The sequence below is a fragment of the Sitophilus oryzae genome, unplaced genomic scaffold, assembly GCF_002938485.1.
Source record: "Sitophilus oryzae breed Bouriz unplaced genomic scaffold, Soryzae_2.0 scaffold_379_pilon_pilon, whole genome shotgun sequence".
Classification (NCBI taxonomy): domain Eukaryota; kingdom Metazoa; phylum Arthropoda; class Insecta; order Coleoptera; family Curculionidae; genus Sitophilus; species Sitophilus oryzae.
The window spans coordinates 1181558-1198272 of NW_022146950.1; the positions used below are offsets into that span (position 1 = coordinate 1181558).

At 38.7% G+C, this 16715-nt stretch overlaps 1 protein-coding gene across 1 annotated transcript in view; it reads right to left on the minus strand.

The window, feature by feature from the left end:
- Positions 1-1569: 1569 nt before the first annotated feature.
- The window catches only part of LOC115885296 (odorant receptor 30a-like), a 45427-nt gene continuing 30281 nt past the window's right edge, over positions 1570-16715 (minus strand). Inside the window, exons 7-8 of the mRNA XM_030904156.1 lie at positions 12279-12434; positions 1570-1675 (exon numbers count right to left, since the gene is read on the minus strand). Of these exons, the coding sequence (XP_030760016.1) occupies positions 1628-1675; positions 12279-12434 (204 nt within the window). The 3' untranslated portion in view covers positions 1570-1627. The remainder of the gene's footprint in view (positions 1676-12278; positions 12435-16715) is intronic.

Below are 16715 nucleotides of genomic sequence, written 5' to 3' on the forward strand. Positions count from 1 at the left end.
TTAGGACAGTATTTTTTTCAAATTTGATAAATGATATTGAATCCTCCTTACCTAATATACTTAAGTTCTAATTTTGATAAATATTGATACAGGGTGTGTCATTAAAATAAGACATTTTCATTTTTATTTTTATTTTTTTAAGTACTTACGACGCCACTGGATAAACAACAGGTTTATTATCAATAACCAATTATAACCAATTATCAATTAATAATCGATTTAAGTTTTCAGATAGCTTCCATAATAATTAAGATACGATACAAAAAAACTAAATATTTTCAATTTACTTTGTTTACTTTAAAAAATTGTTTTTTAAGTTTGCTAATACAAATGAATAAAATGAGGTACAAAATAATTTAAAACCCCAGTTTTCAATGACATCTGAAATATGATTTTTATTCGTTTTATTGAGGAATATTTTAAAAAATCCAAATAGTTAGATATTTAAAACAATCACTATTAACTTTGAAAAATATGCTCTAAACAAAGATTTATAAAACTATAACGAACTAAAAGTCAACATCTTCGACCAAACCACCATAACAAAAAACGATTATTAATTGATAATTGGTTATTGATAATAAACCAGATGTTTATCCAGTGGCGTCGTAAGTACTTAAAAAAATAATAAAAATAAAAATGTCTTATTTTAATGACATACCCTGTATCAATATTTATCAAAATTAGAACTTAAGTATCTTTGGTAAGGAGGATTCAATATAATTTATGAGATTTGAAATAAATACTGTCCTAAGGGTAGTTTACTGTCCTAGGGTAGTCTATGAGGTATCGCATTTCTTACCCTTGGCAAAATGTACGACTTATAGCCATACAGCCTCCTGCCAAAAATGAAAAAGATCGCTCAACAAACAACCAAGATATTGGCTTGTATCTATCTTAAGTGGGACACCCTGTATGATATAATATTAATATACCTATTTCGTTACAATTAAAAAAATGTTTCTGTAATATTCAAAAACAATTAAATTAAATATAGAGATCGATATTTCATGAATTTAGTGTGAGAACAAACTAAAGGGGGATGTTTTGTAGTTATGGATGTTATGGGGGATGTTATCAAGTAACATATTATTGGCTTACCAAGATAATGGCTTGTATCCATCTTAAGTGGGACACCCTGTATATAACATATTCTAATAAAGTTGCGATGAGTTTTTTACGACTCTTAGGTAAGCTATCTTGTACACTTCGCACTAAAAGAGGTTCTAAAAAGTATAATGTTCGACTGCAAGGTCTGCTAGTATCACAACACTATTTATTTAAACCAAAAACTCGTAATACAAAACTTAAGTGTCAAAACGAATGACAATATCAGGAAATAAATAAATAAATGTGGCAACTTGTCATTTTTTTACAGCAGAGCTACCACCTGAATCCCCAGCGCCAAATTTAAATTCCAGTTAGTGAGCACGGCGCCGAATATGTCCATGGTTGGCAACAATGAATTTAAAAATCGCGCCCTCGATTACGTAGCTAAAAGTTTAATTGACACGAAATATACATAGAAATTAATTACTTACAATAAATAAAATATTTGCATGCGTTTTAGGTTTCTATTCTACTTGACTTTGCTACAGAAGTGAGATATGTATTTATTTTTGTATATTTAGTGTCTTAGTATTAAACATGCGTATGAATATATTGCTTTGAATATCTAAAAAAAATTAAAAAAATGTTAGTACACTCAGATGCAAAAAAAACGCAACAGAGAAATTTTTGGTCAAAAGTGTTATATTTTTGTTACTTTTAGCCCTATTTGCATGATTTTTTTACCAAACTGTACATAATTATATCAACTTTAATTCGTAAACTCAGTTTTTTGTAAACTTTAGTAATTGGCTTATAATACAGGGTTAATCGAGAGGTTGTTTTTTTATCTTAACTTTAAAATACCCTGTGCAATAATTTCGTGTGTAAATTTTCTTAAAATATAATTTTACGGTAAGAACCATGTCTTCTGAGCATTTTGATTTTTGGATCACGTCAATGCATGCTTTGGTTAATTTTTAAGCGCGAAATGAACTGATCACGATCAATTTGCAATTTTTTCAGTTGTCGTTACGCTTGATGTAATTTTTTAAAGAGACGAGATGGCTTTGATGACTATTGTCGAAACGTCATATTACGCTGCATCGGATACTCTATACTAAATTAAAAAAAAAAACGCTAAAGACTAAGGGTACAGTCCTGGTTTTAAGAAACATTAATAACGATAATAGAACTAACGATATTAAGGAAAACATCTGTAATACTGAAGTATACAAACAGAAAAAAAATTGTAAAAATACCCTAATACTTTGTATTGCCTCCCTTGGCTGCTATAACTGCCTGTGTACGTTTGTTCATACTGTCATTGAGGCTGCATATATCATATTGCGTTATGTTTTCCCATTCTTTAAGGACCAAGCGAAGTTCATTTAATGAAGCTGGTAACACTTCGCGATCTCTATAACCCTCCTGCCAAGTATTTCCCAAACGTCGAACATGATGGCCAATTCATAGTAGTTTATAGTTCACAATAATCACCGAAGCTGCCTTGTCATATTGAAAAAAAACATAAGTTCATTTCGCTCTTAAAAATCAAGGCATGTATTGACATGATTCAAAAAATAAAATGCTCAGGAGACATGATTCTGACCCTAAAATTATATTTCAGAGAAATTTACATACGAAATTATTGCACAGGGTGTGTCAAACTTAGGGTAAAAAACAACCCCTGTATAATATTGTTGCGGACCCGTGTGGACTCGACCTAACCTAACTATATGTCCCGCCCTCAGATGACCTTAACACAGAGATATGGAAGTGGGAGAATGAGCTTCGACGAGTGCGCATCCAAATTTTTGTCGACGGCAAGATGGCAGACATCTTCCAGGTCTCGCTGTCACTTCCCCTCTTTAATTGACATCTGTTTGTTTTGTTTTTTTTTTCGTTTGTGTTGTTATCTAGTTAAAATTTATTATTATCTCAATTATTCTAAACACTAATTCAAAAGGCTTGTTGTATATTGTCATAGTCATTCTAAGAAAGCTAATACGCCGAGAAAAATGATTAGTTTTCATGTGTAAGTTTATACAACATAATCGTGTTTACAGATGATCCAAAACTGTTTATTTTTAGTTTTCCTAAAGGCGATTTGTAAAAATCGTGATTGTAATTGGGAATGGTCAAAAATAAGTGTATGATGTGGCCATTTAAAGAGGATGTTTTTATTACGTGTGGAGGAAGAAGATACTTGGAATCAATGTTCGTGCTTCTGTAAAACAGTGCACTCTTATAGTGTCCATGAAAGCACAAGTTCAAGTGTACCAGAAATATGTCAAATAAAATTGGTCCTTACTTGACAAGTAGATTATTTGGAGGAAAAGAAAACATAAGATAGGGTATTTTAATCGAACAGCGAAAATTTAACATTTTTATATTTTTTATTGTAAAGTTTGTTGTAGGTAGTTGTAGTTTTGTGCTAAATATTTCTAACATTAGCAGCAACAGTGTTCAGAGTGTCAAGAGGAGGAGAATTCAGTTAATTAGATTTATGCACAGTTACAGGTATGAAGGCTTTTTCAAACATAGTATCGAGTTCTATAGTCAACATTTTTAGTATTCCTACAACTGTAAAACAAGGAATATTGGACTGAAAAATGGCAAGATTTATATAGGAAGAAAGGGTATTATGCCAATAAGAAAATTAAATCTGTAGGCAGAAGTTTCTTATTTAAAAACTGTTATGGGGCATATATTAATTTGTATCTGTGCCACAAATCACTGAGAAAAATCATATAATATTCATAATTGTTAACGAGATGATATTTAAAGAGTGTTAAAAATGAGACTATTAGTCATGAAGCTTACAGTGTTACTTTGTTTCAATATTACACTTTTATTCTTGTAAAATCTATGATGAAGTTCAAAAGCATTTTGCAATGGCCTTAAATTGTGAGTTGTGAGCCAGGATTTATAGTAAAGGTATTTGATGCAATGAAACTTAATCGGTACCTTCCAGTATGTATTTTAGTAAGGGGATTGTCAATCCCATGTTTTTAAATAGATAAAATACAGGCCAAAGTTGACAATATTACAGTTGAGAAGAAACTATTTTATCTTAAAAAAAAATTTCTTAAAATTCTGAGATCATATAATCTAATTTTCTTAATAATAAATTAGGTATATGTACATACAGAATTTTGTTATGGACAAATAAGGATCGACAAGCTTCTTTTGTGCAAAAAATAAATGATTTTTTCTAGTATTACGACAAACCATAATGTGTTTTACAAACTTACCGGTAACAGTTTTTGTTTATAATAAAATATTTAGGAATAATTTGGGTTGTTTATCAATATATTAATGACTTGAATTTTGACAAATCGAATTTGTATCAAAATAATTTTACGAAATATAAAATTGATGTTCTATTACAAGATTGAGTTTTTATTGTCGACAAAAACCAGGATAAATACTAATAATAATACCCTTAATAAAATCAATGATGTTTATGTATTATGAAAATATTTGTTAGAGGACATGTTATGTAACAGTTTTTGAAACATAATTTGAAGGGACGAATAAAAAAAATAAAACAAAAACATATTTTTTCTAGGTTTATATTAAAAATACAAGGTAGATAATCATCAAAAATAATTATGAACCAAATGTTTTTTATGAATATACAACTTGAACAAAAAGTTGTTTAGAACAATTTTTACCAAATTTGCAAAAATTTTAAATTGAAACGCGTAATTCAGTACAAGTAAACATGAAATATTGTAAATACTTATTTAATATCATTTCGAGTGTTTTACGACGAAAAGGTCATCTGTCCGTAGCGTCTTTTGTCAGAATATTCGTATATTTAGTGTATTATATACCAATATTGTACGCAGTTTTGAAACTGATAATTAAATAAATCATATTAATGTTAACTAACCATAATAAATGATAGAATTTCACTAAATTTAAATTGCCTCCCGTATGGTTGAAAACAGCAAATTGATATTTGATTACTTATAGATTACCACCTATATACAAAATGACACGAAGACCTGGAATATGGCGCCCAACTTGATTAGACCTTCTGCGCATGTTGACGCTCATTCTCTATCCCTTCTATTTCTCTGCCTTAACATCGCATTAAAGACACCGTAATGATTCATTCGTTCGAGAAGAATCGAGTCCCACTGGAATGGACTAGTACATACGAGAACATTCGAAAACCTTATCTACGCACCTAACGATCTATGGACTATTCTAGAGTTCTTTACCTGTCGGTATAAAAGCCGGCGGCTGTGGCCTACAGGGGGCAGTTATAAATATACCAGTGCAGTTGACGCGCTAAAATTCAATATAAATTCTTAGTTATAAATCGTTTCTATAAGTCTTTTATCGTTATTGTTTTTGTTAATTAGTGTTAAATAAATAGTGTTTAAATAAATTGTGACTTTTATCCACACGGAACCGACGAAAAACGTAACAATTGGTGTCAGGTGTGCGGTGTCTGATAGACTAGGAAAATAAAATGACAGACAATGGCTCCGAAAAAATTGTTGAAGGAGTTGAAAGTGTCGGAATTAAAATGCGTACTGGAAGAGAGGGAATGCGAAACAGATGGAAAGAAAAGCATTTTACAAGCCAGACTGAGAGACGTTTTGATTGAGGAAGGTGAGGATCCCGACACATTTTGCTTTGAGTTGGAAGGTGACCTTGACTCGTGCCTACAAAAATTAGAAGAGAGTTTGAATGACAAAATTACAGAAAATTCCCGGGAATTGCAAGACAATTTAAACGGCAATTTGAAGAATTTAGAAGATAAAATCAGTGATAAAATGATGAAAAATTCCCAGGATTTAATTAATATTTTAGAAGATAAGATCGCAGAAAATTCTAAAGATATACAGGCCAGCTTTAATAATAAAATACAGGAATTAGAAGAAAAGATAATAAATACACAAGATAAAACAACAGAGATTGAGGAAGATGTAAATAGAAAAATTGAAATTTTAAAAGAAGAAATAGCGATGTCGAATTCACCAAAATGTCAAGAAACATCGGAGGGACCGAAACTAGTCGAAAATAGGTATACCTCAAAATCAGTTATAAAACCTCCGCAGTTTGACGGAAAAACCGCTTGGGCCAATTATTTTTGCCAATTTGAAGCCGCTGCGAGAGCGAACGGCTGGACAATCGCTGAAAAAGCTACTGCTTTGACTATCGCCCTGCGAGGAGATGCGACTGATATCCTGCAGACACTGTCACCATCGGAACAGGGAGATTATCAGAATTGGTACGACATTTAGAAATGAGGTACGGCCAAGCTCATTTTGGAACATGTCTATCATTCCCAGCTAAAAAATCGCATTCAAAAAGTCAAATGAGTCTCGGCAGGAGTTTGCCGACGTAGCCCGCCTCGTTCGCCTTGCGTACCCTGCTACGCCCGAGAATGTTATGAAGCGGTTGGCAGTACAGGCATTCTCCGACGGCTTACGTGACAACGAGACAAGACAAGCACTTCTCCTAGCCCACCCAACGCACTTGGTGGATGCTTTAGCACGTGCCCTAGAATTCGAGGCCGCGAATCAAAGTTCTCGGTCTTTAGGAAGAGTACGGGCCATCAACGAATGTTCCGACGAATCCGTGGAAGAGATTGTTCGGAAAGTAATGGACCAGTACATGGGCAAGAAGGGACCGATTCGTTGCTGGAACTGCGAACAGGTAGGACACGTGCGAAGCCGTTGTAAGGAGAAGAACGAAGAAGCGGCTTCGTCGAGGTCGGAAAACTACTAAGGGTCGAAATGAAGGGGCACACGTCGACCTGTACCCAACATGCCCCAACGAAAACTGCTCAAGTCGCCTCGCTACAACACAAATTCAACAGCATGTTTGTGGATGGTTTTGTTGATGGAGAGTTCCGGACTATGCTGTTGGATACAGGAGCGACGAAAACTATTATCAGACCGGACATTCTTAAAACATCGAAGAAGGTTAAAACAACACAATGGCGACTACGTACTGCTACGGGGGGCTCTGCTGCTGTCCATGGAGAAGTAAACCTTAATTTTGTTATTGGGAGCACCAGTTTTGAACATCCAGTGGTAGTAGCAGATATCGAAGATGAACTTATTCTCGGAATGGACATCATGGCCACTAGAGGTTTTGAACTAAACTTCAAACAGGGAATTTTGAAAATAAATGAAGAAGAAGTGGTTCTACATCGAAAATGTGAGGAGACGCTTCGCGTGGTGGTAGCAGAAGATGTTTCGATCCCTGAGCGCTGTGAGATATTTTTGGATGGTTGCCTGGAAGATAAAATGAATAATGGGAGTATTATTCTGTTGGAGCCAAGGAACCATGACAGCGAAATAGGACGGGGGATCGCTGTTGGAAAAGCCCTGCTACGAGCGAAGAAAACTGTACCGGCGAGAGTAATGAACACAAATTATTATTCTGTATCCTTGAAGAAGGGAACCCTTTTAGGGTACTGTTGTTCGGCTCCTCAGTCATTCGAAGCGTGGAAGCCTCCAAGTTTCGACTTCAAAAATTCCGGACAAAATGGTGAAGGAGTTAGTAAACGTTAAAGGATTATCTCCCGAAAATAGTAGAAAATTGAGAAACCTAATAATCAAGTATCAAGACGTGTTTGATAAAGGAGAAGCAGGAGATAGAGGTCGTACCAATTTAGTACAACATAAAATTGACACCGGAGATGCACGACCAATCAAACAAAATCCGAGAAGACTTCCGCTCGCCAAACGTGAAGAAGCTGACAAAATCCTTCGAGAAATGAAAGAAGAGGGTGTCATCGAACCATCTAACAGCCCGTGGACATCGCCGGTAGTACTAGTAAAGAAGAAAGACGGTACCACCAGGTTCTGTGTTGATTATCGGCAGCTCAATAATGTTACCAAGAAGGATAGCTATCCCCTGCCGAGGATAGACGATACTCTAGACACACTGGCGGGGTCAACGATATTCTTTACGTTAGATCTGAAGAGTGGATATTGGCAAGTCGACATGGCGCCGAAAGACAGAGAGAAGACAGCGTTCTCGGTGGGCTCCGAACTGTGGCAATTTACCGTCATGCCTTTTGGATTGTGCAACGCGCCAGCTACCTTTGAGAGACTAATGGAGTCTGTTTTAAAGGGACTATCCTGGACTACCTGTTTAGTGTACCTGGATGACATCATAGTGGTTGGGAAATCCTTTGACGATCATCTGAAGAATTTGGAAGAAGTTTTCAAGCGACTAGGGAGCTCTGGTTTGAAACTTAGCCCCAAGAAATGTCATCTGTGTCAAGAAAAGGTACACTACTTGGGACATGTAGTCTCCTCCCAAGGAGTTGCGGTAGATCCACAGAAGACCAAGACAGTGGAAGAGTGGCCAATACCTAAAGATAAACATGAACTACGAAGCTTTTTGGGACTATGCACATACTATCGCCGCTATGTACAGGGTTTCCGCCACCATCGCAAAACCATTGACCAGACTTACCGAAGGCGAGAGGCGTTTCTCTTGGGACTCAGATTCTGACGAGGCATTCTGAAAATTGAAGAAGGCCCTGACTAGTGCGCGCATACTTAGCTACCCTCTTGGCAACGGAAACTTTATATTGGATACCGACGCTAGCAATGTTGCGTTAGGCGCCGTCCTGTCTCAGATTCAGGATGGTCAAGAAAAAGTCATTGGTTATTTCAGTAAGACCTTGTCAAAACCGGAAAGGAACTACTGTGTAACCAGACGAGAATTACTAGCAGTAGTTAAAGCAGTGGAACACTTCTACAAGTATCTCTATGGAAGAAAGTTCTTGTTAAGAACAGACCATGTTGCTTTGAAATGGCTGTTGCAGTTTAAGAATCCTGAAGGGCAGGTAGCTAGATGGATTGAACGATTACAAGAATTTGACTTCGACACAGAACATCGAGCTGGGGCAATCCATCGGAATGCCGACGCACTTTCCAGAAGACCTTGCGCTAAGGACTGTAAGCATTGTTCCCGAGCAGAAGAGAAAGAAGTGAAACTCCTAAGAACAACTGTGGTTAATGATAGTTGGCAACTCGAAGATCTTGCAAATGACCAAACCAGTGACCCAGAATTAGGTTTAGTAATTAACTGGAAAAACACAGGCCAAAGATCAACGTGGGAAGAAGTTTGCAGATATTCGCCGAACGTAAAGTCGTACTGGGCTCAGTGGAATTCCTTGGTAATAGATAACGGACTACTTCGCCGTGTGATCGAGAGACCGGAGGGACAAGAAGAGAGAAGGCAGATCGTCATTCCAAAGAAGAGGGTCCCAGAAGTCTTGGAGGAAGTTCACAATGGAACCAGCGGAGGACATCTTGGTGTTACCAAGACACTTGGCAAGCTGCGTGAACGGTTCTACTGGGTGAACTGCAAAGAAGATGTGAGGGCCTGGTGTAAGAAATGTGACATTTGCGCAGCCATTAATGGGCCACAAAAGCGTGGTAAAGCCCCTATGCGCCAGTACAATGTTGGTAGTCCCTTCGAACGAATAGCGATCGACGTGGCTGGTCCTTTCCCGGAGACGAACGATGGCAACAAATACATTGTGGTAGTAATGGATTACTTCAGCAAATGGGTCGAGGCCTACGCGTTGCCAAATCAAGAAGCGTCCACGATTGCTGATGCCCTTGTTAAAGAATGGATCTGCAGGTTTGGTGTTCCCATGGAGCTTCATTCAGATCAGGGAAGAAACTTTGAGTCCAATCTGTTCCAAGGCGTCTGTGAAGTCCTGAACATCCGCAAGACCAGGACGACTGCTCTACATCCACAATCCGATGGGATGGTTGAACGCATGAACAGAACTATCAACCGTTATCTGGCCAAAGTAGTCTCTGACCACCAAAGAGACTGGGACAAATTTCTTCACCTGTTCCTGTTGGCCTACCGTTCATCCGTCCAAGAATCTACAGGGCAAACTCCAGCCAGCATCGTTATGGGACGGGAAGTGCGCCTACCCTGTGATCTGAAATTTGGTTGCCGACCGGGAGAAGAAGTCGCCGGAGAAGATTATGTCCACACACTACGTCAAAGGATGGACGACATTCATCAGAGAGTCCGCCTAAATATTCAAAGTGCTAGTGACCGAATGAAGGAACACTACGACATTCAAGCTGAGCATGGAGGATACCAACCAGGGAAGTTGGTGTGGCTATATAACCCGCAGAGACGTCGTGGGTTATCTCCGAAGCTACAATCCTCGTGGGAAGGGCCATACGAAGTCATGGATAGAATTAATGACGTCGTATACCGTATCAGAAAATTGCCAAAAGGAAAACCGAGGGTAGTCCATTTCAACCGTTTGAGCCCCTACCAAGGCGAAATAGAAGATCGTGCTGGGACCGTGAGAACCTGCAGCTTTGATCCCCCTGATTCGGAGATGTCCTTTGACGATTTCATGGCCCGATACAACAGCAGTGAGAAGGCTCGCTATGGTGTAACCAAAGAAGATCAACGAGACCTCTTTTCCGTGCCTCCTGATTATTCGCTCGCTCATTGTGTGGCCCGAGGTTTGCGGATGTCCAGAGGAATCGCTGCGACGTTCAATGAGAAGTTTGGGCGTGTCAGAGAACTACGCCGACAGGATCCAGAGGTTGGAAGCGTCTTGAGGCTAACCGACAATGCACATGGTCAAGCAAGACACATCTTCTACCTAGTCACTAAGGAATGGTCGCCGAGTAAGCCGACTTATCTCAATCTATGGAACACCCTGATTGAACTCAGAGAAGCCTTGCTAAACAACATCATTACACGATTAGCCATACCGAAGCTGGCGTGTGGACTCGATGGTTTGAGTTGGCGTACAATCCGGAACATGATTGAAGTCTTGTTCAGATTTACGGGAATCGAGATCCTTGTTTGCTGCTACAACCCAAAGCTGAGATCGGGAGAGAAAACTGTAGACTGCTATTTCTTCCAGACTTCGCAATGTACCAGGGGCCAGCTTTGCAAATACCTTCATTCACCGTGTACATCTCGGGACGAGCATGTACCTAAGAAGGGGGCAGTGTTGCGGACCGGTGTGGACTCGACTTAACCTAACTATATGTCCCGCCCTCAGATGACCTTAACATCGCATTAAAGACACCGTAATGATTCATTCGTTCGAGAAGAATCGAGTCCCACTGGAATGGACTAGTACATACGAGAACATTCGAAAACCTTCTCTACGCACCTAACGATCTATAGCAATGACTAAAGAATATAAGGACATGTAACGCCCCTGTACGGGCTGTAGTAGAATTTGTGACGTTAGACGCCATTCGTTTGATGCCAAACAGTGAGTCATCATCCAGTCACCAGCGACAATTTTAGCGATTTTTAATAGTTTGTTGTGTGTAGTGAACTTTGTATAAACTTTGTTACAATGGTGAATTGTGTAGCTTTCAAGTGTAAAAGCCACAGCGACAAGAAAGAGCCAGGAGTTACGTTTCATAGGTAAATAAACAGTCCACTCCAACTTTTTAGCGTTTTCTTATTGAATTCGATAATTATTCTTCAATTTCAATTAACATCTACATGTACTTGATATGTGCTATAATGTCGATACTAGTTTTGTATCTTTTGTTAACATTTTAGTACGTTTTTTTCGTAATTAGTTAGGATGATACACCATAGGCGTAGTCAAAACAATTATCAAAAAATATAAATATTGCTTCAAACAGCTAGGTTAAGAAAAATATGTGCCACGGCACTGTTTGATGCCAGCGTCACAATTTGCTGTCGGGTGTTATTTGTCCTTGGATTCTTTAGTCATTGATCTATGGACTATTCTAGAGTTCTTTACCTGTCGGTATAAAAGCCGGCGGCTGTGGCCTACAGGGGGCAGTTATAAATATACCAGTGCAGTTGACGCACTAAAATTCAAAATAAATTCTTAGCTATAAATCGTTTCTATAAGTTATTGTTTTTGTTAATTAGTGTTAAATAAATAGTGTTTAAATAAATTGTGACTTTCTATCCACACGGAACCGACGAAAAACGTAACAATATGCCAAATACTAAAGTTTATAAAAAACTGAGTTTACAAATTAAAGTTGATATAATTATATACAGCTTGCTAAAAAATTCATGAAAATAGGGCTAAAAATAACAAAAATATAACAGTTTAAATTTGACCCAAATTTTCTCTGTTGCGTTTTTTTGCATCTGAGTGTATAATATCAAATGTTTTATTTTATTCTGCCCGGTATATTCCACACCAATGGAAGTTTCTCCGCTGTTAAACTCCTAAGAGGTATATTTACTTGAATTAGAGATGTTACATTTACTTCCCCCATGGGACCAATCGTCATCACTAAAGGTCTTTGGGCTCTGACCATCATCATTTGCATTGCTTTTGCGACTTTCGGATTTAAAGCATACCATTCGCTTTTAAAAATTGCCACTCCTACGTTTTCATTCTAGCAATGGACGGGAATAGAAGACTACGTTAGTGAGTTATTAGGTATGTATATACAGGGTCGCTTTATGTATGGAAACGGGCGATTATTAGGTAAAATATAGGAGGTACCCCAAAAAGTTAAATACAAAAGTTATAGGATTTTTAAATATCTATTAGCGAGTAATAAATTAAAGTATAATACAAGGTATAAATGAAACTTCCTGTATTGCATATTTCAATTCTTCCTTCAATTTTAAGCAATAATCCTAACACACAATGTACATAAATTGAACCAGCTTGGATAACTGACAGCATAAAGGCCTTAATCAATGACAAACAAAAATTCTATCAAAGATGGCTCTCAGACCGAACAGATACTAACTGGAGTCATTACAAGCAAAAAAATAGAGAGGTACGAGCCGCCATTAAGGTAGGAAAAACAGATATTTGGGAAAGAAGGTGTCAGCAAGTGGAAAGTCTAATAGGGGGCGCACGGAGTACTGAGGTATGGAGAACAATCCGACAAATGAAAACCAATCAAATGGACAAGCTCTTGAATAGAATGGATATAGAAAAATGGCGCAACTACTATGCAGAATTACTGACAGAAAACCGACCAGAATTTCAAGCAGTAGAAGATGAGATCAACCTTGCAGGCACTTTAATGATAAGCGAAAGAGAAGTCCATCAAGATCTCAATCGAATGAAAAATGGGCGGTCACCAGGTCCTGGTAATATTGTAGCGGAATTGTTAAAGTGTGGAACCCAAAGACTGCGCTGGCGTCTGGCAGATCTATTTAACCAGTGCTGCCTGCAAAGTAAACTACCCCGAGAATGGCGAGTGGCTCACTAGTGTCCATCTTTAAAAAGGGAAATCGTAACGACCCCGCTTGTTATAGAGGCCTAAGCATTAACAGTTCGGTCAGCAGACTTTTTGGAAAGGTGCTACAGGGTAGGCTCAGGGACAGTATTGGTGACAAAATCTCGGAAGACCAAAGCGGATTCGCACCGGGGAAATCTTGCATAGATAACCTTTTTGTCCTGCAGCAGGTGATGGAAAAAAAGATAGCAGTAGATCAAGAAGTCCATCTAGCATTTATTGATTTTGAGCAAGCGTACGACTCTATTCCCCGCAGCAAGATATGGGAAGTCTTGAATATCTTAGAAGTAGATAGACCTTTGCTTAAGATAATAAAAGAGCTATATAAAGAAAATGAATCGTACGTTAAGTTATGACACAGGCTATCTAATCCAATTAACACCACAAAAGGGTTGCGACAAGGATGCAGCTTATCTCCTCTGATCTTCAACGCTTACGTCGAAGTAGTCCTTAGGGAATGGAAGACGAAATGTCAAGGTATGGGAATACCCATTGAGGACAACACACTATTTACCCTGAGCTTTGCAGACGATCAGGTCGTGATTGCGCAGTACTCATACGATCTAGAGTTCATGACTAAGAGGCTTTATCAAGAATACAACAAATGGGGACTTCAGGTTAGTCTAAAGAAGACCGAATACTTAGCTGTCAATTCCAATGCTTGTTTTGAAGTCTTCATTAATGATAACGTCCAGACTCAACAAGTAGACAAATTTAAATACCTGGGTGCTACTATCAACAACGAGGGTTTGGGCAAAGTAGAAATACAAACCCGAATTCAGAAGAGCAAACAAGTTATTGGATGTCTTAACAGCCTCTGGTGGGACCGAAACTTATCTGCAACAACTAAAAAGAGACTTGGAAGAACATTGGTGGAGTCAGTTCTTTGCTATGGTTCAGAGCTATGGACTCTGAGTGCAGACGCGAAACGCAAAATCGAAGTTGTTGAAATGGACTACCTTAGAAGAAGCGCAGGTATATCAAGCCAATGGAAAAAAAGACAAACATCGAGGTCAGGCGTATCATGAATGCATCGGAGGAGACAGTACTGGATCGAATCGAAAAATCCAGCTTAAAATGGTTTGGACACGTTCTGCGTATGCCGGAGAACAGGTGGCCAAAAAGAGTTTTTCAATGGGCTCCCCAGGGCAGAAGAAAGAGAGGTAGACCTAGAAAATCCTGGAACGGAACGGTTACGGAAGCAATGGAAGCTTGTAACCTAGAAGCTGATGACGCTCTAAATCGAGATGTGTGGCGTAGGGTAACGGGAGGCAGCAATAGGCTGTAGTTGGAAATGAGTATTAAATACTTTAAACCAAATCCTGTTTATATATATATATATATATATATATATATATATATATATATATATATATATATATATATATATATATATATATATATATATATTGTCAAAAAAAAATGGCGCATCCGCCAGAAATTAAAAATGTATTACTGGTTGCCTGCACAACCGCAACGTATCCGCCAGAAAATTAAAAGACTTTTCAGGCGCCATCTTTTAGTCAAGTCGAGAAGTAAGGAATCAGACAATAGAATTGTCTGGTATGAAGAAGTACGCTTTCCGAGAATTGGGGAAATTTCGAGAAGCAGTCAATAGAGTATATAAGCCGGAGCCATCGACAACTGAGACAGTTTTTGAAATTTGAATATACCGCGTGGAAATTGAAAATCGGAAAATTTGGTGAAGGAATCTTATAAATAGTTAGTTTGTTGTGTGTTATAAGTTAGTAATTGTGTATAAAGTGAGAAAATAAATTCGTTAAGTATTTTATCGTGAGTTTAAATAGTGGACCCACGGAATCCGTAACAATTGGTGTCAGAAGTGGGATTCAAGAGGACTTTAAGAAGAAATTAAGTGGATTGGAAGATTTTTAGACCGAATTAGAGTATTTTTATGGTTGGTACAAGGGAACAAGCGAAGAAAATGGAGGAAGTAAGCAAATTATTGGGCGATTTTATGGAGAATATGAGAAGAGAGAAGGCAGAAGAACAAGAAAGACTCCGTAAAGAACGAGAAGCAGAGCGAGCCCGACTAGAAAAAGAGAAAGCAGAAGAACAAGAAAGACTCCGTAAAGAACGAGAAGAAGAGCGAGCCCGATTAGAAAGAGAAAAGGAAGAGGAAAAACTACGACGTCAACAAGAACAGGACCGGCTTGAGAACATTTTCGAAGATCTAAAAATTCAACGACAACAAGACAAACAAGAAGAACAGGACCGGCTTGAGAAAATGTTAGGTAATTTGGAAATTCATTTCGAGGAGCGACATCGTAGAGAAAAACAAGAAGAACAGGACCGGCTTGAGAAAATTTTCGAAGATTTGAAAATTCAACGACAACAAGACAAACAAGAAGAACAGGACCGGCTTGAGAAAATTTTAGAAGATTTAAAAATTCAGCGACAACAAGACAAACAAGAAGAGCAGGACCGTATTCAACAGAGTATCGAAAATTCGGAACGAAGACAAGAGACCCACTTCCAAGAAGTCGTAGAAGATCTGGAGGAGCGCCTTCAGCAGAAAATGGAAAAATTAGAGATGGACCTACAGAAGACCAAGGTACAAGTAAGGACACCTGGCGTTTCTGGAACTGCGAACCTCAAGGCCCCGACCTACGATGGACAAACCACCTGGACGATGTACCACCGCCAGTTTGAAGCAGCGGCTGCTGCCAATGGATGGACTGACCAGGAGAAAGCAGCGGCACTTGTCATCGCGCTGCGTGGCCCTGCCCTGGAACTCCTGCAAACTATTCCTGCAGCCCAACAGCAGGAATATCAAACTTTGGTCGCTGCACTGGACAGAAGATATGGCGACCAACATCGACGCCAACTTTACCAGGCACAGATCAAGACACGCCTGCAGAGGTCCGGAGAGAGTCTGCAGGAATTTGAAGCAGACTTACGTCGGCTGGTACACCTGGCATATCCAGAAGCACCGGAAGGATTTAGGGAGGAACTCGCTGCTCAGTGCTTTATCAGCGGACTGAGGGACAACGAATTACAGAGGGCGCTGCAAATATCCCGATTTTCCACCAGCAGCGAAGCACTGGTCAGGGCGCTGGAAATCGAAGCTGCCTTTAGCGCCATCCCTAGGCCGAAGATAAGATCGGTAACGGTAGAGGAACAGCCCGAGAGTACCCACAGAAGTTTGGAGGAGATGTGTAGAAAATTCGACAAACTATGTGAGCTACTAATAAACAAGGGAATCAACAATAACCAGACAGAGAACCAGAGAAGATCCCAGGACATAAGGTGCTATAGATGTGGCAGGAATGGCCACATCAAACGGGATTGCCGCGTTCATGCGATCCCGTTCAGCATCCAGAGAACGTAGGCACCAGGAAAACTAAAATCAGTCAATACTAAGGGGCGAGTATTGACTGGGGAGAACAGAGCCCCCAG